Source organism: Zeus faber (genome assembly GCF_960531495.2).
Source record: "Zeus faber genome assembly, chromosome: 17".
NCBI lineage: Eukaryota > Metazoa > Chordata > Actinopteri > Zeiformes > Zeidae > Zeus > Zeus faber.
The window spans coordinates 5,608,260-5,631,058 of NC_137204.1; the positions used below are offsets into that span (position 1 = coordinate 5,608,260).

The 22,799-nt window shown below is 40.7% G+C and overlaps 1 protein-coding gene across 1 annotated transcript in view; it reads right to left on the bottom strand.

Moving 5' to 3' along the window:
- Positions 1-22,799, bottom strand: part of lamc3 (laminin, gamma 3) — a gene marked incomplete at its 5' end in the record, with an annotated part of 138,338 nt that overhangs the window by 39,442 nt on the left and 76,097 nt on the right. Inside the window, 2 exons of the mRNA XM_080018330.1 lie at positions 3,820-4,047; positions 9,029-9,138. Of these exons, the coding sequence (XP_079874456.1) occupies positions 3,820-4,047; positions 9,029-9,138 (338 nt within the window). The remainder of the gene's footprint in view (positions 1-3,819; positions 4,048-9,028; positions 9,139-22,799) is intronic.

The following is a 22,799-nucleotide window of genomic DNA, read 5'->3' on the forward strand; positions in this document are numbered from 1 at the left end:
ACACTCTTATACCCTTTTCGGCTTGACCGGCTGAATTGCTATTTCATAGTACATTGTTATATGTTCATAAATAATTAGTACAATGTTTATTTTGCATTACTACAGGTTGAGAACCAAAGCTAAAGAAGGGGGATGTAGACACCTGTATTGTTACACTGTTCTCATCTGAATAAACGTGGAGTTGAACATTCATCATGACTCCCAGTCAATGAAACAACAGTAAACAAAATGAATTATGTCCAAATTTAACATCTTCCCCTCTGTTTCATTGCCAACTTTTTAAATGATGTCTGAAGTCCTTAGGCCCTGTCCTACTCCAATGCATCAACAAGTGACCACTGTCTTGACCGAGAAAGTGTATGTTAGATGACAAAAGAAAAAATGTCCACGTAAGGGAATGGTTAAAAAAACAGAAAAACAAGACGGGCGAGAGAGAGAGCGAGAGAGCGAGAAGGAAGTCAAGGACAAGTCGAAAGGCAAATGAGGAAAGGGCGATCTTAAAGCTTAATGGAAATACAGCGAGAGATAACCAGGGCCAAATTGAGGTAATAAGAAGAGAAAGAAGAGTTTGGGGTGGGGGGGGTCGTGAGCAAAGGGAAGGGGCGAGAGAGCGATATTAACGGACAGAAAGACAGAGAGAGAGAGAGAGAAAGAGAGAGAAATCCAGATTGTGAAGAGGCAGGATAGACACAGTAAATCTGCAAGCAAATTAGACTTCATTAGCCAAGAGGCAGCTAACAAGCTTAATTAGGGAGGAGGCAGGCAGACAGTGACACCAGCCCAGCTTCTGAAACCCCCCCTGCACGCACGCACACACACACACACACACACACACACACACACACACACACACACACACACACACACACACACACACACACACACACACACACACACACACACACACACACACACACACACACACACACACACACACACACACAAGGCTTCAGGCAACTCCTAACTAGGGCAGATCCTATCTGAGGGAGGGGTGGCGAAGTGGAAGTGAGAGACTGAGTCAAGAGATAGTGAGAAATAAAGCGCAGGATCTCAGATGGATGGGAGTGTGTGTTTTCGGAGGAGAGAAGAAACGGTGGAGGCGATGGGAGAATGATAGGACTTCAAAAGACTGAGTGAGGGAGTCAGTGAGTGCTTATATCAAGTTGCTTTTTGTCTTGTATGCACCAATCTCACCAAGTAATTTTCCTTGTATATGCAAATATATATATTTGGCAAAATAAAATAATTCTTATTCTGAGCGAGTGAGTGAGAACAGCTGAATCTGAATTACAAATATACGTATTTTTCTTTTTACCCACATGGATTGATAACTATTTTGTTTTCTGGAAATATTAGGTTTTGAGACTTGTCTGGAAGAATAGGCTACTTGTTGACAGCTATGCAATGGATATTATAGCAATATACTGTAATATCAATCTGTTATAATATTGATTGACTCTTTATTAGGCCATCAATTAAATTACTTAATAGACAACTGTGACTAAAATTGTGACAAATTCTAACAGTTCAGAAATAAATAATGGTAAAATACAGAATGTACAGTGGCAGTAAACTAATGAATAAATAGACGGACAGATTAACTCAAATTACTGTATGGTAATAGCTTTATTAGATTAAGACTGTATTGTATAGGGGCAGAAGAAAATAAGTGTATTTTTTGTGACGAATGTGCATGTTTTTCTTTAATTTAGTTGTTTTATCTTTGTTTATCTTTAATGGTTATTTCCCATGTTTCTTATATATTGTTTCTTGAATGTCTGAAATAGAAAATTATCAGGCAATCAATCAATCAATGAACAGAAAGAAAGAGATATAAATGAGAGATAAAAGGATCAATAGATGTGTCGATAGATAGATAGATAGATAGATAGATAGAATTGCCTGCTTGACCTAACAGACCTCAAGATCACATGAAATAAAAAATGTGCTGCAATATCTCTGCACGTGAATGCAACCATCTAGAATGTTCAAAATGGCTATTTTCATTGACTTGCCTGAGTGGGTTGGGCCCTCAGAGACTCCACCTGTCAGCAACAGTGATTTACAGGGACAGAAAACTGGCTAATGAGGTTTTAAAGTAGGTTTGACAAGAAGCCATCCCTCACCCTGCAGTTATGGTAGGTTTCCTTGACCACCTACTTATTTTGCATATTACACACATGAATCATGTGCCATGAGTCAAGTAGGAACCAAAAAGCACTTTCACCACCATTCTGCTGCTGCTTGGAAGATGCTCGCAGGGTCAGTGGTGGTTACCACGCTGTGGTTTTCCAGAACACCAACTCACCACCAGGACACCAGGGGTTCGTGTTTCTACAGCAGCGGTTCTGGCATGGAGGCATGGCCGATCTCTGCAGCGCAACAAAGGACTGTGTTTCAAGTCAAAACACCGGGTTATATCACCCTACAGGTTTTTCCCCAATGACTCTTTTGTTTTGGCTTGCTACAGGAGAGGAGGAGTATGGTGGAGAGCTTTGTCACATTTTGCAAAGAGCATCATATGCAGCTGGTAGGTTCTCGATGAACCTCCCATCAAGAATAAAACAGGTAGCATTTTTCCAATCATCTCCAGTCATCCAATTTCGATTTGGTTGGAGTTGATGCTTTAGCCATCAGCTTCAGGTACAATGTGTTGACTGTTTCTGGCCCTTCTGTTAAAGTTTGAATGAGTCAGCCATTTATCCGCTGACCTCTCTCATTAATGACGTGTTTTCGTCCACAGAACTCACTGGTTTTTTTTGTCGATCCAACTATTCTCTCTAAAGCCTAGGGATTCTATTGAGTAAAAATCCCTGGAGGATGCTGTCTTTGAGATGCAGTTGCTTAGATTGTTCTCATTCTAAAGTGCAGGCCACGGGCGCCCCGGTGGCTCACCGAGTAGAGTGCACCATATACAAGTCTGAGTCCTTATCACAGCAGCCCAGGTTCGATTCTGACATGAAGCCATTTGCTGCATGTCATCCCCTCTCTCTCTGCCCCTTTCTCCCTGCACTGTCACTATTGAATAAAGCATGTGCATGTGAAAATGGCAAAGTATATCTTTAAACTGTGATGCAACAGCAAACTTAACGACTTTGCCACATCTGCTTTATATATTGAGCTGGTAACAGAACACCTTGTCCTTATGGTCACAACCACATCAAGAGATGAATCTCATTGCCCCATACAATGCAGAATCAACAATAACATTGCTTCCTGGATGGGAAAACCAATTTAAGAAGCACCTTATACCTGACCCAAAAGTCGGCTCTCAGCCGTAAACACAACACACACACACAGCACTTGAGCTAACAAAAATAAACCTTGTTTCTGAATAAAAATACATCAGCTTGTGTGTGCTAACATGATTTGGATATTTTGTTGAAATGTATATCACATTATTCCTGTTGCGGGAAGTTCAGACGCAGCTTATATTCAGGGTGTATTCGATTTTACAGAATTATGTTTGACTGCTGAAAAGATTTGAAAAGGAACTAAATTATTTAAAATATTTGTTTTTGGGCCAAATAAATCACAACTCTCATGTGTGATCTGAATTGATATAAAAAAAAATGTAAAGTACTTCATTGTAGGAAACCATAGAAGAGACATTCAGGTAACATCATATTCTGTAAAATACTTATCAACACTAGTTATACAATAGAGTTACTTCTATTACATTCCATATTTCAGATATCGTAATCATCTTTCATTGCATAGTGTTTGTATATGTTGTATCTATAAATGAAATTACATCTCTGGGTACAAGGACTTGGGTATTCCTTCAAAATATCGCCTGAGTGAAGTGGCCATGTGCACCTGTTTCTGGGTGGCAGGCTCCGTGATGGTGGCAGTTACACAGCACGCAGGATGAGCGCGGCCCTCTGCCTGGCTCCTCCCTGGTGAATCCTGGGGCGCAGAACTCACAGAACTGGCCGATAAAGTTTGTGGGACAGGAACACAGCTCTACCCACGGGGCGGAAGGGTGCGTTGTGCCGGAGGAGAGGGCGGCAGAAGAGAGAGTCACCCCTGAGAGCTGGGATGTGTCTGAGGAGAGAGGAGCATATTTTTTCAGTTTCGTAAAATGAATGTATGAATATATGAATATACTGTATGGATGTGTATGAATGTGTGTAACGTATATATATATGGTATGTACTGTATGTATACTGTATACGTATATATGCATGTATGTATGTAAATATTTATACATGTATTTATGTACATAATTATGAGTGTATGTATATATGTATACGTGTATACATGTACAGTAAATATGCATGCATGGATATACTGTATGTACTTATGTATCATTGTTTATGTTGTGTGTTATTGCTTCCTGTGAATCTGTGGGTTTTTAGCCATTGTTACAATTGTGTCCGTACTATCTTGTTTCATAGCAGGTTTGTTATGAAACAAGGTAACATAACAGCTCTGTTTACAGCTTCAATTAACACTTTTTCAAATAAATACCACACCGCACCATGGACGAATATATACACAGAACGAAAAAATACACCCACACACCTGTACACCATTTAATTCTTACTGTACAGACATAGTTGCAACCACATGCACACTCACACATTCGCACATGTGCTTATACATTCCTCAGTCGGGAATCATTGATAAAACAAGTTAATAAATTACGGCAGCAGAATAAAGGCGAGGACAGGGGAGGACAGTTGAGGCAGACTGAGCGGTGGAGGTATGACAGAAATGTGAATTCTCCTGGGACTCTGGATGCCTCTTTCGCCATTCATGAATAATGATGGGGGACAGAACACTGTGAACTGAACCTAGAAACATAAAACTCCCAGCACGCTTATGGTCAGGTGTGTCTATGTCTGGCTTTACTGTGGACACATGGTTCAATGGTGGTGAGCTGGAGCTGTGTTTTTCAACCACACTGGTGACCAGTGAAGATGCTTCAAATTCCACTTAAAATGCATCAATAATGGAAACTAGCTCTTGTGTTTCAATATCAAAATTGAGAGGCTGTATTAATTCATCAGTTCCAGCCAGAATAGCAGCTCTGTGTTCACAGCTAAAGTTTCACATTGAATGTGAGAAACTTGAGCACTGAACGACTAGTGTTGTAGGGTTTGACTCTATTTTGAGTTTCGGTTCTTGATGAGTCACTCAGTAAAGAGTCGTTCAATTTTACAACTCTTTGGTTTGTTTGATTCAGTTGGTGTAACGCACAGTGAGAAAGGGAGGACTTCCAGTGAATCAGAATGAGAAGTGTTGGATTGACTCTTAGTTGTGAATGGAATTCTCCCAAGAATCATTTAATTCTGTCCCAATTGTTTCTTTTGGTGGCATGCAAAGTGTAAATCAGTCCCATTCGTTATGGATTATGCCAAATGCCAAGTGCTTTTTTGTGTGCCTTGGACTTCAGTCAGACAGACAGTCATTATTTTCATTTTGAGGGTCGAACATTCACTTACTTGCCCACTCTTTTGCTGGAGTGACTCCCGCCTACTAAGTCATTTAAACAATTTGTTCGCTATGAATGAATCGTTTGCAAGTCTCGCATCACTTAGTATTGGGAGGTCATAATAACTCCCAATAATAAATAGCACACTTCTACATGATTGTGTGTTTTGTGACATTTTTCGTTGTTAACAGGATCAAGTTTTAGTGCCGTGGGATCATTTCATTGCACAACAAAAAAAAAAAAAAGCGTTGCCTTGGCAGAAAAAAAGGTTAGGAAACACTGAGCTAGAGAATCTGTGCATGTGTGTGTGCCCGAGTGAAACGAGAGATACGAAAGCAGAGGAATGGTATCTTCAGTGTATCTATGTAGGTAGATAATTAGGAGAAATCTCAAACGAGAACAAGAGGATAGAAGAGACCTTGGCTTCTAACAAGTCGTGATCCAGCCACTGGCTGAGCGGTGATGAAACCTGGTTCATTTGCACCTCTGAGGGATGATCATCCCTCACGCCCCTCCTCCTGACTCACCTTAGCCCCTGACCTTTACTCTGCTCTCTGGCTACTGAATTATATGAGCTTATTCAGTGGGGAATGTGAGCAATTAAAAACAGTTTTTACACGCTGAACTTTGTATTTACATTAATTTAGAGGCTTCTAACTCAAGACCCAGTTGCTCACTCTTCTGAATCTCATTAAGCAAATCACAATTTTTATTTTCTAAGAACAGCTTTGCCTTGGCCCCCTTTGATCAAGGAGTTTAATGGCTGACACGCATCAAGCCTTTTTCCCATGAACTTACTAGAGCATTGTACTGAGATTCCATACCTTTATGGTATTCAGCAAATTGCATTGATAGAAATAAGTATTAAAACAGTCTTTGCCATTCAATTTCAAGGTTTTGTACAGTAAGAGCAAATTTGCAATGTTATTTTTTTTTTTGGAGGAGACTCTTCCAGCTGTATACCGTATGACTCACTCTCACGGCTCTGTGGAGTACTTGTTGCGTGGTATGCTGAGTGAACCCAGGTGCAGAGAACGAGGCAGAGGCGAGGTGGCAAAAATAAAGGTTTACTTGAAACAAGTACAAAAAACGGACAAAAAAACCCCCAAAACAAATAAGAATTTTGTGGGCTTGGAAACGAGAGCGTTGTCAGGAGGCTAGACAAACTCAAGGCTGAGCCCGGAAGGACACAAAAGACCGGGTGTAAATAGGAAAGACAAAACGAGACACAGGTGAAACATGACATAATGAGGCTGGGTAATCGGAAACAGAAACAGGTGAAACAAGGCAACATTGATGAGGCAGTACTGGCGGCATCTAGTGGCCGATGCCGGAAGGACCCAGGCGAACCCTGACAGTACTGGATTCTGAATGGTCACTTGACCATCTCTATCCTTATATCTTAACATAACCATCTCTAAGCTTACACATAAGCCTAACCATCTCTAACCATATATCTAAACATAACAATCCCTAACCTTATATCTAAACTTAAACATCTCTAGCCTTATATCCAAACGTAACCATCTTTAACCTTATATCTAAATGTAACCATCTCTAACGTTATATCTTAACTTAAACATCTCTAACCTTATACCTAAACTTAACCATCTCTAACATTATATCTAAACTTAACCATCTCTCACCTTATACCTAAACTTAACCACCTATCACCTTATATCAATACTTAACCATCTCTAACCTTATACCTAAACTTAACAATCTCTCACCATATATCTAAACTTAACCATCTCTAACCTAATATCTAAACTTGACCATCTCTAACCCAACATTTTCTGGACTATTGGGGTTTCTAAGTAATGGGCAATCGGAAAAATGGGCAATTTTTGCAGTACTAGCTATGTTGTTCTGGACTATTTTTCTTCGTTTGTTGTCCTTCAGAAGACCTGAACACCCTGATAGGGGTTCATCTGTGTTAAACAACTGCTAGTAGTACATTATCTCTCTCTTGTTTAAGAGCTGGAATTATAGCCAAGCTATGCGTATCAGTATTGGTCGCGGTATTTCTGACGCTACCCAGCCCTAGAACTTACAGGTGTACTTAAGAAACACTCATAAAGAAAAGTTCCCTTGTGACATTGGTAACCAATAGACAATGCTGTCATTAAAATAAAAAAGAAGCCATTAAGAGGAGTTGAGAATGAGAAAATGAGAAAAGTGGGAAAAAAAAGAGTTGGAGGGTACGAAGGAGACTAGGGCTTTTATGGGATTTTGATATTTAGCGTCTGCTATGCCGCCTGCAGTGATAAGACACTTCTAACACTGTTTGGGAACTAATTTGAGACCTAACTCAAGTCATTAGCAGAGTTTCTCTCTTATGATGTTCAAAGGAGCCAGTGTAAATTGTGTACTTGAATGTGTTTGTGGGTTAACGCCGGCTGGGTGGCTCCATGAAATGGTTTTCTATAAGAGTGTGTGCGTTCCTGCGCTTCCATTTGCTGCATGCACGTAACTTCCTAATTTTCTCGTCCCTGCACCATGGCGTGTACATCAGTGCTCATTGCGCTCAGCCCTAATTAGTTATTTTGGCCAGCTGCTCTGTCATGTCGGTGCTGTAATCCACCATAATGGCTCTCAGACCAGGCCCCTGATAAAAATACAGACTATCAGATGGAAGGAGAGCTCGAGAAGAGTCATTGTTGTAGTCAGATTAAAAACAAACAAACCCCAAAATATTCCATGAATGCATAGGTAGGGTTTCTTTGGTTTCATTTAAAAATAACAGACTTTGGTTATGATGTATGTGAGGAAGAGAAAACGTAGTATACAAGGCTGCACAATTCTCTAAAAACATGTAAAATACCTTCAGGCTGGGACAGATCCCCCCCAGTATCATTGCTATGATGGGTCCATGTTGCATAGCACAAAACTTCCATTGGGCACAAGTGCAGTACGCCACATTGAATATGTCACAGGAAACTTCTTGGTGAGAAATAACACATTTTCTTCATTAAAAGACGTCAAGAATAGATGCTAGTCACGGGGCATTCAGCTCCGCATTGAATCAACTTCACCAAAATACCTAAAGCCTCCTAGCTGATGAAGCTATTGAACTGCATCGTAAATGAGTTCAAAATCCAATCTCTAAATTTCAGGCCGTTTTTGATTCCTGAGCAGACAGACAAATAAACCAGGATAGAGAATAATGTCTTTAGGTATAGGAAAGCTGAATGGATTTTTAGAAATACAGCTTAATCTTAAGGGGTATGCAGCAAACATCCATCCATCCATCCCTCCATCCATCCATCCATCCATCCATCCATTCATCCATCCATCCATCCCTCCATCCATCCATCCCTCCATCCATCCATCCATCCATCCATCCGTCCATCATTTTTGTATCACAGTTGAAAATGCACAAGTTTGTTGTTTGCGAGGGAACTCTGAAGTGTTTTTCCATAGACTTCTCTTCATGGAGCGTGTAGTAAAATCCACATGGCTCATTTCTTGGAATATATCTTACTGTCTATCATTAATACTTACAATTCTTTTTTCAATCAGCATTCCATCCACACCCCACTCCAGGATAATAAATACAGACATACACACACAGAAACTTGGACTTACAGTTCTCTCCACCTGCGTTGCTGATTCGGAGCGCTGTCAGGTTGTACAGGAGGTGCTGGAACTGGAAGGCAGATAGTGTGGGCTTAAATCTCTTTTCCTCCTCATGAAGCCTGAAAAAAAAATGCTCACTCCATAAATTTTTTTCATGAGATGGTCACTAGTTTTAACATACGTGGTTGGAAACACTTTCGTTGCATTGGTGGGCATGCTGCATTTTAAGGAATTTGAAAAGAGTGAAACATGCATATAGGGAGAGAGCAGTCACTCAGCTATGAGTCAGAATCTACATGTTGACATGTTTACTAATGTTTTACCAAGGGGAGTACTTTCACAAATGTAGGACAAATAGGACACTTCCATATATAACCAAACAAAGCAAAAAGCAAAATTGGAAAATACAAATAATAATAAATATGAAATATTTCCTGCAAAAACGATTCATATTTTATTTCCTACATACACGCGGATGCAGGAAGGTGCATAAATGTAATCTTGTTGTTTGTATTAGTATTTTGTTTGTATTGTTCTTAAATATCTTGATATTTTAATATATTCATATCTTAATAAATTATATACAGTATATATATATATATATATATATATATATATATATATATATATATATATATATATATCTAACCCAACATTTTCTGGACTATTGGGGTTTCTAAGTAATGGCCAATCAGAAAAATGTGCAGTTTTTGCAGTACTAGCTATGTTGTTCTGGACTATTTTTCTTCGTTTGTCGGCCTTCGGAAGACCTGAACACCCTGATAGGGGTTCATCTGAGTTAAAGAACTGCTAGTAGTACATTATCTCTCTCTTGTTTAAGAGCTGGAATTATAGCCAAGCTATGCGTATCAGTATTGGTCGCAGTATTTCTGACGCTACCCAGCCCTAGAACTTACAGGTGTACTTAAGAAACATTCGTAAAGAAAAGTTCCCTTGGACATTGGTAACCAATAGACAATGCTGTCATTAAAATAAAAAAGAAGCCATTAAGAGGAGTTGAGAATGAGAAAATGAGAAAAGTGGGGAAATATATATATATATATATATATAATATTATAAATAAATAAATACATTTGTCAATTAAAAAAAAAATAATAATAATATATATATATACTAAAGATATTCCCTTTCTGAAATATTTACTATTATATATGGCAGCTTGTTAAATTCCGAGTAAAAACGTATATATGTATCACAGATTCAGACAAAAATAAAGCAAAGGAACAAGTGAATAAAAGTAGAGATCTATAAATAACAGATGCAGTGGAGGGAGCAGCCATGGAAGATGAATGGGGAATAGAGTCAGTCACATCTCTGTATCAAGATGACATTTCCACAGTTTATAACAAAGCTGGACAGATGCATGGGACTCATTACTGTGCAGACATCCTAAGTGCTTGTCATATCTTATTTTCAAAGAGAGGAAAAAATGCAGTTTGCTATTGTGGCAGCAAACCCATAGAAACACCTACAGCATGTGTGAGAGACTCTTTAGCAAGTCAGTGAGTTAGCTAGTGGGGAGGGGGGGGGGGGGGGGGTTGTAAGAGAGTGACTGAGAAAGTCCCCCCTCGAGCACAGGCCTTTCTTTTCTTTCATTCAATTAGGAAACGGACGAAAATAAATACGTCTACAATAAAAAAAAACACAGTTTTTATTGGTTTTGTTTGGAGAAACGGGAAACGGGGACTTGCAGCTGAGTGGAGGGAAGTTGTGGTGGAGAGATCTCACAGGGAAGATCACTCTGATCGCGACGAAGAGATCACCCTGATCGTGCAGGCGAGATCGCTCTGATCGCGGAACGGAGATCGCTTTGATTGTGCAGCCTACCATCAACGTTGCTGCCAAGCTTTTTCTTTTATTTTTAGAAAGGTAAAAAATATGGTAGATTTACACAAAATATTTAAACGGGAGGGCAGCGGGAGGGAAAGGTTGAATACCAGAGAATCCCGGGAAAAACAGGAGGGTTGACAGGTATGCTCAGGGTCCATTAACATTGAGGTTACTGTTTCCATTTTACCATAGAAGTTTAAATGCACAGTGGCTGTACCATTGCAGGATGCGGAATTTAATATGGCCTTGATGTATCTCGTGTTGTGCACAGTTGTACAAAATTATTAAAAAACTGTAATCTGCAGAGTTTCGGAGATCCAGTTTGGTGAACATGGTTGCCCCCTGCAGGAGCTTGAAAGCAGACGACACGAGTAGATAGGGTACTGTTCTTCACCCTTATATTGTTCAGACCACAATAGTTGATGCAGGGTCGCAGCACTTGTCCTTCTTCCCCACAAAGAAGAAGTCTGCTCTCGCTGGAGATAAAGAGGGTGGAACAATACCCGCTACTAACGGCTCCTGGACTGAGGCCTCCATTGCCTATGTCTCGGGGATGGACAGGGAGTGGGCATAGAACCAGGAAGAAGCTCAATACTGCAGTCGTAGGGCCAATGAGGTGGAAGCGAGGTGGCCCGAGCTTTGTTGAACACCTCCTTCAGAGGCAAGCACTCAGGAGGTACCCCAGAAAAGTCAGGGAATTCTGCGGGAGGAGGAGAACTTGGGACAGGAGACGGATCTGAGGCATACTGAGTTGCAATATGAGCTTAATTGTAGAATGGAACCCGTTCCCAGGTCAATTTTTGGATGATGGTTCAGGAGCCAAGGGAAACCCAAGATAACCGATAGTTGAGGAGAATCTTTCAGGTGGAAAGCAAGAGTACATGATAGTTACCTGATATGCCAAGATGTACAGGAACAGTACAATGAGTGATGTAGCAGAGAAGGTGACCATGAAGAGCTCTGGCGTCGAAGGGCTTCGACAAAGGCTCCCAAGGAATGCCCAGTTGCTCTGCCAGGAGGTAGTCGAAAAACTTAGCATCAGCTCCAGAGTCAATGAGAACCGGCATCGTGTGAGATGGCTCGGCCAATCCCAGCTGAGCAAGGGTCTTTCGGACTGGATTTCATGGCTCACCAGTGCCTTCTGGTTTACTGATGAGCCCCTCCTTTTACCGGACAGTTGGACATGTAATGGCCCCCATGGCCACAGTACAGACAGCAGTTCTCTCCCCAGCGGCACTGTTGTTCAGCTGCATGGGCTCTGCCGAGGCGCTATGGATGCTCGAGGAAAGATCTGTCAAGGAAGGAGAGGGCTATGCTGGTGGTCGCAGAAGACCCTGGGAATGACTGGTCAGTGCCATCTCACACCTCAGCTCCAGGAGATGTCCATGGTATTGAGTGTTCAGATCTGCCAGCGGGTCCCGAGCATCAGAAAGCCTGTGGTAAAAGGCGTCGGCCAGCGATGACCAATTTCAATTGCTGTCTGCTGCAAGGGTCTGAAACTCAATGGAATGGTCAATAATGCGCCGGCCTCCCTGGACTGGGTTAAAATATCTACAAGCAGCCTCACAGCCAAGTGTAGCTTGGTCGACCTCTGGAGACCGTCAGAGAAGGCAGTCACCGAAGAGCAGAGGTTCTCCCACTTGGGGGAACCCCGGACCGAGACCCGTGAGCTGGGAGACCATAAAAGCCCCCCGTGACATATCATTGAGATATGTGAGGGATTGCAGTTAAAATGTTAACGAGCAGAGCATGAGGAATGACCTGCAGGTACCTGGAGCTCTGGAGAAGCTTTCAGCAGCGGAGGGGTGAGGTTCCGGACTGCAAACAGCATGAGCAGAAGAACTGGTAGATGATGCAGCAGCCATTATTAGACTGACCAGTTTGAGCAGCTAGATCCGGTCGCAAAGAGCCTCCAAACGTTTGTCATTGTGTGGAGGATTCCTGGAGAGCCCCAGCAATGGCGATGAGTTGTTCCTCGTGTTGGTGTAGAGCACAAGCCTGTGCTGCCATCTCTCGTCTGAGAGCCTCTGAGTTGGCTGGGTTCATTTATGGCCAGATTGTACTGAAACAGTCACTGACTCAAATCGGATCAGAACGGATGTGAACCCATAAGCACAACACAAAAATAATCATTTAAGAAGTCAAAGTCCAATTGGTTTATTCAAAAAAACAGGCAGGGGTCAAAATCGTGAGATCAGTTAGAGAAGGCAAATTTATTCAGCAGGGAACAGGCAGAGAAACAGGATCGAAGGAAACAGACAGAAGCAGAGTCCAAGCAATCAGGCAGAGGTTCCGATGGAAGGTACCGGAAACAGTTGTACTGCGGGAAAGATCAGCATAATGCCAGAGACAATCTTGCTGAGAATAAAGGGAAGTGGACTGGTATTTTTACTAAGGGACTAACGACGGAATGAGCTGCAGGCAGGGGAAACCAGGTGAAGGAAGGGAGTGACAGCAAAGCAAAAGAGAGTGGGCGGATCTGAAATGACATTAAAGTCAGTGACTTGGCATGAGGAAATGACCAGGTGAAAGCAGGTGAAAAACATGAAAACAAATATAAATATTGGGAGATCAGGGAGGATTCATGACAGTACCAGACAGAGAGTTGGATTCAAACTTTGCAGAACTCCTGGCACCGTCACAAAGGTGTGTAGTGTTATTCCAGATCATGGGCACTTAATGTTAATGACTAATCTTGGTCTTGTTCTTTCTCACATTATTACTCCCCAGGGGGAGGGGGACACACTGTGCTGTGTAGGGCAGAGTGTGTTCCATGTCCAAAAATGAAGTTTCCTGGAGACAAAGAGTCTTATGGGGCAGAAAAATCATGGTAGCTATTTTTCTTTTACCCATTTTTCTTTTAAAGTTCAGTACCCATTTTGTCAGGATGCTATGCAAATGTTGGCAACCTCACCATTTAGCTACTGTGACTATAACCACCCTAAACATTTAATGCAGTGCAGCGTCAAATCGTTTTTTATGGAAACTTTAATCTGAGACTTTTAATTTGAAATTCAAACAATCATCTGAACTTTCTGAAAGATTACATATTTGAACCATAATGCTCTGTTCTAATTCAGAATGGGAGCGCAGCAGAGTGTTTGCAGTATCGTGCCTGGTATCCCAGCGGGTGTCATTTTTAAACGCACGCTGTAAATGCAAATATTATATGTCATATTGACCCATCACACGCACTGTTGCTCTATCAGTTACCTGGATTCTTTGTGAGCTCTTTGATAACGTCAAAATGGAGGAAAGTAGCTAGTCAACAAGAGAACGGAAAATCACTCCACCAGATCACCTCAGAGGCTCTGTGTGTAAGTATTCTACAGTGTAGTGGATAAAATGATCTATAACAAAAAAGCTGTTCGCCGACTTCACAAAAAGCAAAGCAAAAAGCAAAGTGCTTTATAGCCCCACAAACTTGATTCTGATTCCCGATAAAGTAAATAGTTGTGTGATAGATGTTTCCAGCAAATAATGAACCATTTACACTACGTTTTTTGTTGGGCTACAGTTTGGCCATTTTTTGGAAACATTTTCCTGTTATAAAATGAACACAAGCTTTCACCCCAATAAGTGTGCTGCTGCTGCTGCTGCTGCCGTTCAAAGAGAAAAACCTCGACCACTCGTGGTGCTTGAGTTGAAATAATAATCTAATTGCAAAATAATGAATTACAGGATCAATCAAAATAAATAAATGGAAATATAATTGTCATCAAGAATTCCTAATAAAGTTTAAATTGATTTAATCACATAATATTGTAATTACTCGAATAGGCTTTACATTTTCGTGACAGTGATTGTTGGTAGGAGGGGGAGGGCCGGAGGAATATCTTCATGTTAGAATTGATTTGAACAAATTCCACGTTTGTTCATATTTGTTTAAATATGATTTGTGGGGCGCAAATAATTTATGAAAGCCTAAGCCCAAGCCCAAATGACAACAAGCAAAGTTAAACCCAAAGTCCGTCTGAATAGACTAACAGACTTAAGTTTCCACCTTGTGTTGTTTGACCACAAAAAATAAACCTAACTAAGTTTGATGTGGTGATTTATTTACGACCCTTGTGTATTTGGAATATATTAAGAGAACCCTCAACATCATGTTTTATGACGCAAGGCAGTTTCTACATATATAGCTGGGCAAGTTTTTACGAGTCTATATCCATCAGCTCTCAACTTCTCCCAGTGTTGTGTAGATTGTGTTTTCTGCCCCAGATGAACTCTTCCTTCACTGACTGGAGTGATGGACCCAGACTCCAAATTTGGTGCTTATCGACTAAATGGCATATTAAGACTTACCAATGATCAGAATGAAGAAAGCTTGTGATAAACAGTGATGGAATTTGAATTTGGTGGCATGGCAGCTCTTTGGTGACTTGGCTTGGTTCGATAACAACAGGGGCCTTTCTGTGTGAAGAAGCTACTCCTTCGTTCCTCCACCCCTTTAACTAGCGGGCTCCTTTTCCATCTGTTTTGTATAAGTGAGTTGTGTATTTGCAAATTGTGTGTCCTCAACCTTGCATGTGTAAGTATTATATTCTTCTGTTAAAATGTTTTCTTGTGCTATGTTAGCGAAGTAGCACCAGAAATACAACATAATTCAAAATAGTTAAAACACTGGTTTGAATTGTCCATTCCCATATATTACGTGAACAAATGCAGACTAAGCCCCAAATGTCTACCTGAGTGTTGGTGCTAGTGTTGCATACAATGACGATGGGATTTGATTTGAACAGAATGCTTTAAGAAATTGAAATGAATCTTAAATACATTTGATATGTTCAAACTTAAATGGGATTCATAGCATTATTTTTGGAAATGTAAAAAAACAGGAGTTACATTCGTGTCAACCTCATTATTTATGGTGTAAGACGGATGGTTCAATTTGCAGAGGGGATGAGGGGGGGCTTGGATCCCCCGAAAAGAGGTGAAAACAACAGGTCATGGGGTTGAAACATTTATATATCATTTTTACCTGTAATCGTAAACATCACAATTTATTTCCCATTTTTATGCCTGGAAAAATCTTCTAATATGATTTCAGACACCCCAGAAAGTGGACCATACCATTACGCTGAGTAGCGCACTTTGCAGAGCAGCTTTGCAGAGCAGCTTTGCAGAGCAGCTTCGCAGTTGAGGGCTCTCTTTTCTTTTTTTTCCCCCAAACAAGGCAAATAAAAAAGTGTTTTTATGATTTTTATGATTTGAATTTTTTTCCTCTGTTTTCTAATTGAATTAGACAAAAAAAATCCCTGTGCATAACTATATGTAACAGGGACCCTTTCTCAGTCACTGATAGGTCCTTATAGGTCCTTATACAGTAGGAGCAACTTGAAGAGGGCTGTCCTGGCCAGTTTACAGCCGAATTGCAACCAGTTTACAGCCAGCTTCCAGCCAACCACCAGGCGGCTCCCAGCCGGCTGCCAATTGGCTGGAATCCCCCCTCTCTCTCGTGTGTCCTGACACGGCGTGTTGTAAACACGCCCATTCATCCAATTGCAGTGTATCACCATGAGATAGTGCTAACTTCACAAAAACACAATCACATTTCAGAGAGAGATTTCATATTTTCACCCCTAACCCTAACTCATTACCTGAGATATTGTCATCTTTCAAATTTTAATTATTTTTTTGTCATATGAAAGGAAACCGGTCTAAATGCTTTATCTTAATCTGCATGTTGGACAGCTTTTAAATTTCAAAATGGAAGCTGTTTTTTAATTTACATACTTTACTTTCGTCACATACTTTGTAATGAGAGCACTCAAACTCGATCAGTTTCAAGTTTATTGTCAAATACTTGATAACAATGCAAGCATCATTACCAGAAATGAGATTCTTAGTTTAAGAGCCAACTCAACTTTACAAAATACGTAAAATAAGGCCATAGTAGTGATTAAAATAAAACAGTATTCAAAAGCTGAATTTAGAGAGTATTTAAACCGCTTTTAAAGTTTGAAAATTCTAAAACGGAAAGAAGTAGTGTAGTATAGGAAAAATAAAGTATTTCCCTAAAAGAAAAACAAAATAAAATGCAGACAAGAATGGCAATGAGTCAACTTGATAGTGGACATCTTAAATAGTCGTGGGACACAACAATACAGTGCCATACTGAATGGTTTGATAGGCACGGTGTTGTAAGACAAAAACTGCAATATACTATTAAGGGGTAAGACAAAAAAGGTATGATTGATACTTGATACATTAATGTGACCACTGAATGTGGATTTATAGGTTCTAGTCTTTGGCCTTTTGATTTCAAAATGAGGTTTTTTGAACTACCTAATATTTATTTTACTTAAAATAATTGTGAAAAATCACAACCAATTTTTGCATTTAAGCATCTATGTCTATGAAACAGTCCCCCATCAACCCCCCATTTAAAAGATTGATTTTCCAAATTCCAAAAAATATCAATGACACAATAACATCAATCACACACAATTAAAAATCAATCAATAAAAATAAATTGAATAAAATTAACACCAGGGATATACACAAGATATCATAATAATTTGTACAAACGTCAAAGCGACTAAACAGTATATGGATCCTTCTGAACACTCAAGATTGTTTTACTGTTGATACAGTTTAAACTCCATGGTTTACTTTATGGATTAGTTGCCAACTATCAAATAAATCGCCAACTATTAATTGAGAATTAAGAATTATTAAGAAGAACTGTATGATAGTAAACTGGATATTTGATTCCCCCTCGACAGAGAGGAATTTTCACCCCTCAGTGAGAAAGGGGTGGTTTGCTCCATTCGAATGTGGAGATTTGTCAGGTATGTTGTAGGTGTGTGTTTACATATGAATAGATTAGGTGTTGGGGCTTACAGACCTGTTGGGTGACACAATGATCAGCCAAGTGCAAACAAAGAGATAGCTCAAGACCAAGCTTCATTAGTAGTAGTAGGTAAAACCGCAAAAACATGTGATAAACAATAATGGGTGATGCCGCAATACAGATAAAAATGATCTCATACATCAAGTCATAATGCCCAGATGGTCAATTATCTTTGTGTGTGTGTGCGCGTGCATTCGTTGTCGTTCTAAAAAGCAACAGGGATCAATAGATACCAATAATACACTTCAGATTATTATTTCCATAGAGTAGTAGTAATAAGTAATAATAACTTATAAGGTGTGCACACGACACACCATAGGACAAAAAAAAACAAAACGAATTAGGTTTACCTCTCACACAATGAGTTGAAAACAACAAAGTCTTGAAGATAGCATGATTGTTTTCATGAATTTATCAATTAACAGTCAAGCAGCGGAAATGTACATTATGCTTAACAGGCATACTGTACACATGCTGTATAACCGGCATCAGTAGCTCATCCTTGGATTTTCCCCTAACCACGGCTTAGGCCTTTATTTGTTTGTCCACACCCCCAGCATTTATCAGAGGCCTGGTTTTTATTTGAGTAACTGTTTATATTTGAGGGAGTATGGTAACTCAAATATATGAATTACCTGACCTTCTAAACCTTACACTGCTATTATGTACATTATCACCTCAATGCTAACCCTGCTATCTGTTGTTGTTTTTATGTCATCCATTGTCTCAAGGTCATTCAATCATCACAGAGAACACAGAGGAATGTTTTTTTTTTATTCTTTGTGTTTATTTCATTCAAGCGCAGTATGGAACCAGATTCAAATGGCACACTATTTTTTATATATATATATATATATATATATATATATATATATATATATATATATATATATATATATATGAGTTGGAATATATATCACCTGGGACCTCACAATACAACAGTTATGGGTACTCCCTGAGGGGAACTACGACCTGTGGGAGCTCCCCGAGAACCAGACACTGGCACTGGTGATGCTGATGTGACGTCATCTAACAGGGTTTCAGCACGAGTTCCGTGATGTATTTACTCCGTAAACTTTCACTGATTTCACCTTATCATTCCACTAAAATTTCTTTCTGAACAAATTTTAGGCGAAAAATAATTAATCCACTTGCTGAATCTTCACTCATATTACGTCCACAAGATAATTTAAAAGTTTGTTTCCACTTTTGCAAACCACGGGCTCACTCGCTTGGGGAGTTTCTGTTTCATTCAATTAACGTCGTAAAATGAAATAAATACATCTACAATACAAATACAATTTTATTTTTTTATTTGTCATGTTTTTTATTACTGTTGAGTGTATGTGGGATGGACCCCACCCAGAGCGATGCGACTCGACCAGGCGACCCATCACCTGCACTTCCATCACTGAAGGTTCAGTCCCTGAAGGTTCAGTCCGTGTCCTGGAGCAGGAGCTGAATAAGTTGCTCTAAACGGAGTTCTAAGAACAACTATTGTTCTGACACTAGTTCCTGCAGTGCAGACATGATAAAAGGGATGGTTGCTCCAAAAAAGTCCTAAGAACTATGAAAAAGTTCCTGCGGTGCGAAAACACACAATATGGTTTTGCGATACATTAAGTATTGTGATTATATTTGTTGCGATATTTCACATTTATTTTATGGAAAATATAACACCTGTTTCACAGGGTTATACAGTGTTTGCATTAGTTTCATTCAATAAAATACATCTACAATAAAAAAAACCACTGATTCATTCATTCTTGATTCTATTAGATTTACAGAAAATATGTTCCATTCCAAAACATGTTGATTTTTCATTCAACAAACGCAAGGTTATCCCATATACACAAGTTGCTTTACGTTTTGAACCACTGCTCACCCCGGTGGACAGATAAAGCATTGAACAGCTTTTCCACAAATGCAGCCTGGGGGCGTTCCCAGGCGTTGGTGTAAAATTATGTCATCGAGGGGGATATAATTACAGGCAAGATCTGAGCAAGGACCCGACAGGGACCCTGCATGGGTCAGCCATGCACCAATCACGGATCTGCCTGGGCCCTGTCATGTTCCAGCTGCCCTCTCCAAGTGGCTCTTACTGTAGGTCCATAAGTAGGACCTTATAGGGCCATATACATTTACATGGACTAACTAAACACACCTCACCATGAAGTAAATACTTCCATATCCTACTATCCATATTTTGCGTCCGTGTCATTTGGGTCACTCTATGACTGTGACTGTTAAGTTGACGTGTGATGTGTGTCTTATGTTATCCGTCTGGTCACATTCGCCCATTGTGGGACGGCCACACAGAGCTCATCCTGATGCGCGGAGGGTCCTGGGGCCTAACACGCTGATAAGTAATAAAGGGAGGCAGTGACAAACGCAGCCTCAAAGCCATGGTAATGGAGCCGGTTGGACGGCGATAAGCAGTGAGTGTGCATGAAAGTGAATAAACTCTTTCCCCTGTGGAGCATCCGTGTCCCTTTTAATCAGTGGCGAGCAGAGAGCGCGGCGCAGTGCTGTAATTAAGCCCGCGCTGCAGATGATGAGAGCAGATCAACAGGGGGGGGCAGAGCATAGCAACGGACACACACATGCACAATCACACATTCACAAACATAGCAGGACAGAGGGAGAGAAAGAAATAGACAAAAGGGAAATAGAAATTTCACTCTCAGTAAATATACTGATAAACAATCACCGCCACCACAAGCAAATTCCATCATAAGTTTCTTGTGGAAATTAGAAAACGCAAAGTATGGCACTTAATTAAGCTTTTAAAGTGAACAACCTGACGCTTGTTCACTTTAAAAAAAAGTCTTGAGGATGTAGGTGAATGAGGAAATGCTTGAAAAAGTGTCTATACTTGCTTAGTATTTTTCATATGTGTGTGTGTGTGTGTGTGTGTGTGTGTGTGTGTGTGTATCAGAGAAGTGGCGTAATGTGTAGAAGTGGGATGACATCTAAGCTCCTCTCCAGAGAGAAGGCCACATAATCCTAGCCCTTGTCCCCAGGCCCCAGTACACTTAGATGGGGGGGCGAATGCCTGTTCACCCAGTGTCATTGATACTGGTGGGGGGGGGTTACTCATTAGTGGTGCGCAGTCACCAGAGAGGACAGGAAGGCAAGCTGTCACAAAGCCATAAGGCAGTTTCCGCATAACTAAATTCATACATAAGGTCCTAACACCACCAGCAGCAGTGACAGCGTTGGATCATAATACTGTACATGGAGTAGATCAATGACCATGTGACATGAAGCATTTGTAGTATTTATGCTACTGTACAAATACAACACACATGCCAGCCACACATATTTTAGATTTCAACTGCTGCGTACGACCACTTCTTACTTAGGGAGTCCAAGTCATGAGACATGTTATATCCATTACAGATTACATCCATTTGGTATTGCTTCTAACAACATCCACAATGCATTTCCATTGTAAGAATAGCTCATCTTGTTTTTATTTAGGCCTACAATGAGAATAAGATAACTTATCATTGACCATCGGATCTTAATTTTGGCTCTCAATGTTACCCTTGCAAAATGTATTTAATACAGAGGCGAGATGAAAAAAAATGCGATTGTCCATTCAACGTTTTGAATCCATGCTGGAGACATTATCTGGTGACCCCTGGCTCAGATGATGTGCTCTCTTGATTTGACCAAAAGTTCCCCTCGATACCCCATCCAAGTGAGTCTGTGCTTCCATGCCAGCTAAACTCCTTGTGTGCATCACCCACTAGCTGCCAAACTGTTGAAAAATATATTTTTTTCGATCTAGGACCATTTAAACAACCTAATTTTAAATATTTTTTTACATTTTTTGAAATACCTTTTAAGGTGATATATTCCTTTAACCCTATGATGAACAGGAGCTGAAATCTTGTATATCTGAAGGGTTGAAAAATCCTCTGAATTCCATCTTCCTTATGTTCAATTTTTCTGCTAATTATAATTTAGGAGTTACATTCAATCCATACCAAAATTCACAATTTTCCTCTGACGATTCGTCTGAGCATCTATCTATCTGTCTATCTGCCTATCTATTCATATAAGCATTTTTTGTGCATAAATTAATCAGAAAATATCATATCATATATTATATAGATGATAAAATATTTTTCATCATTACCAATAGTAATTATCATTAGTAAATACATGAAAGGAGGCTGCGCTTCAGGACGCTCTGACTGACGTAGACTGGGACATGTTCCAAACAAGTTCAAGTGACGTCAGCGAGTTTACGGGGGTTGTAGGAAGTTTTGTGGCTACGCTGGCGGATGAAATTGTTCACACGGTGAAAGTTCGGATATTTCCTAACCAGAAACCATGGGTTGATAAATCCATCCGCTGCGCTCTGAATGCGCGCACGGCCGCTTACAACGACGGTCTTGTATCTGGTAACATGGACAATTACAAAGCGGCGTCGTACAATCTGCGGAGGGCGGTGAGGGACGCTAAACGGACGTACAGAGAGACCGTGGAGCTACAGATGGAGCACATTGTACGACGAGATTACACCGCTGGGGATGAGCGCGCACTCTCAGTGTCCATGCACGAGGTCAGGAGGGCTTTGATGCGGGTTAACACCAGGAAAGCTGCGGGCCCAGATGGCATATCTGGGCGAGTACTGATGACCTGTGCTAACCAGCTAGCTCCGGTGTTCACCACAATATTCAACATCTCCCTGGCTGAATCAGTGGTCCCGTCCTGCTTCAAGAGGTCCACCGTCGTTCCTGTCCCGAAGATCGCCTCTCCAACCTGCCTGAATGACTACCGTCCGGTGGCCCTCACCTCGGTGGTCATAAAGTGTTTCAAGAGGCTGATTAAAGATTACATCTGCGCCTCCCTTCCCCGCACCTTGGACCCGTTGCAGTTCGCGTACCGGCAGAACAGATCCACGGATGACGCGGTCTCCCAGGTACTGCACACCACGCTCACGCACCTGGATGGCCAGAAGGGGGCCTATGTGAGAATGCTGTTCATCGATTATAGTTCAGCTTTCAACACCATAGTCCCCACCAGACTGGCTGTCAAGCTGATGGAGCTCGGATTGAA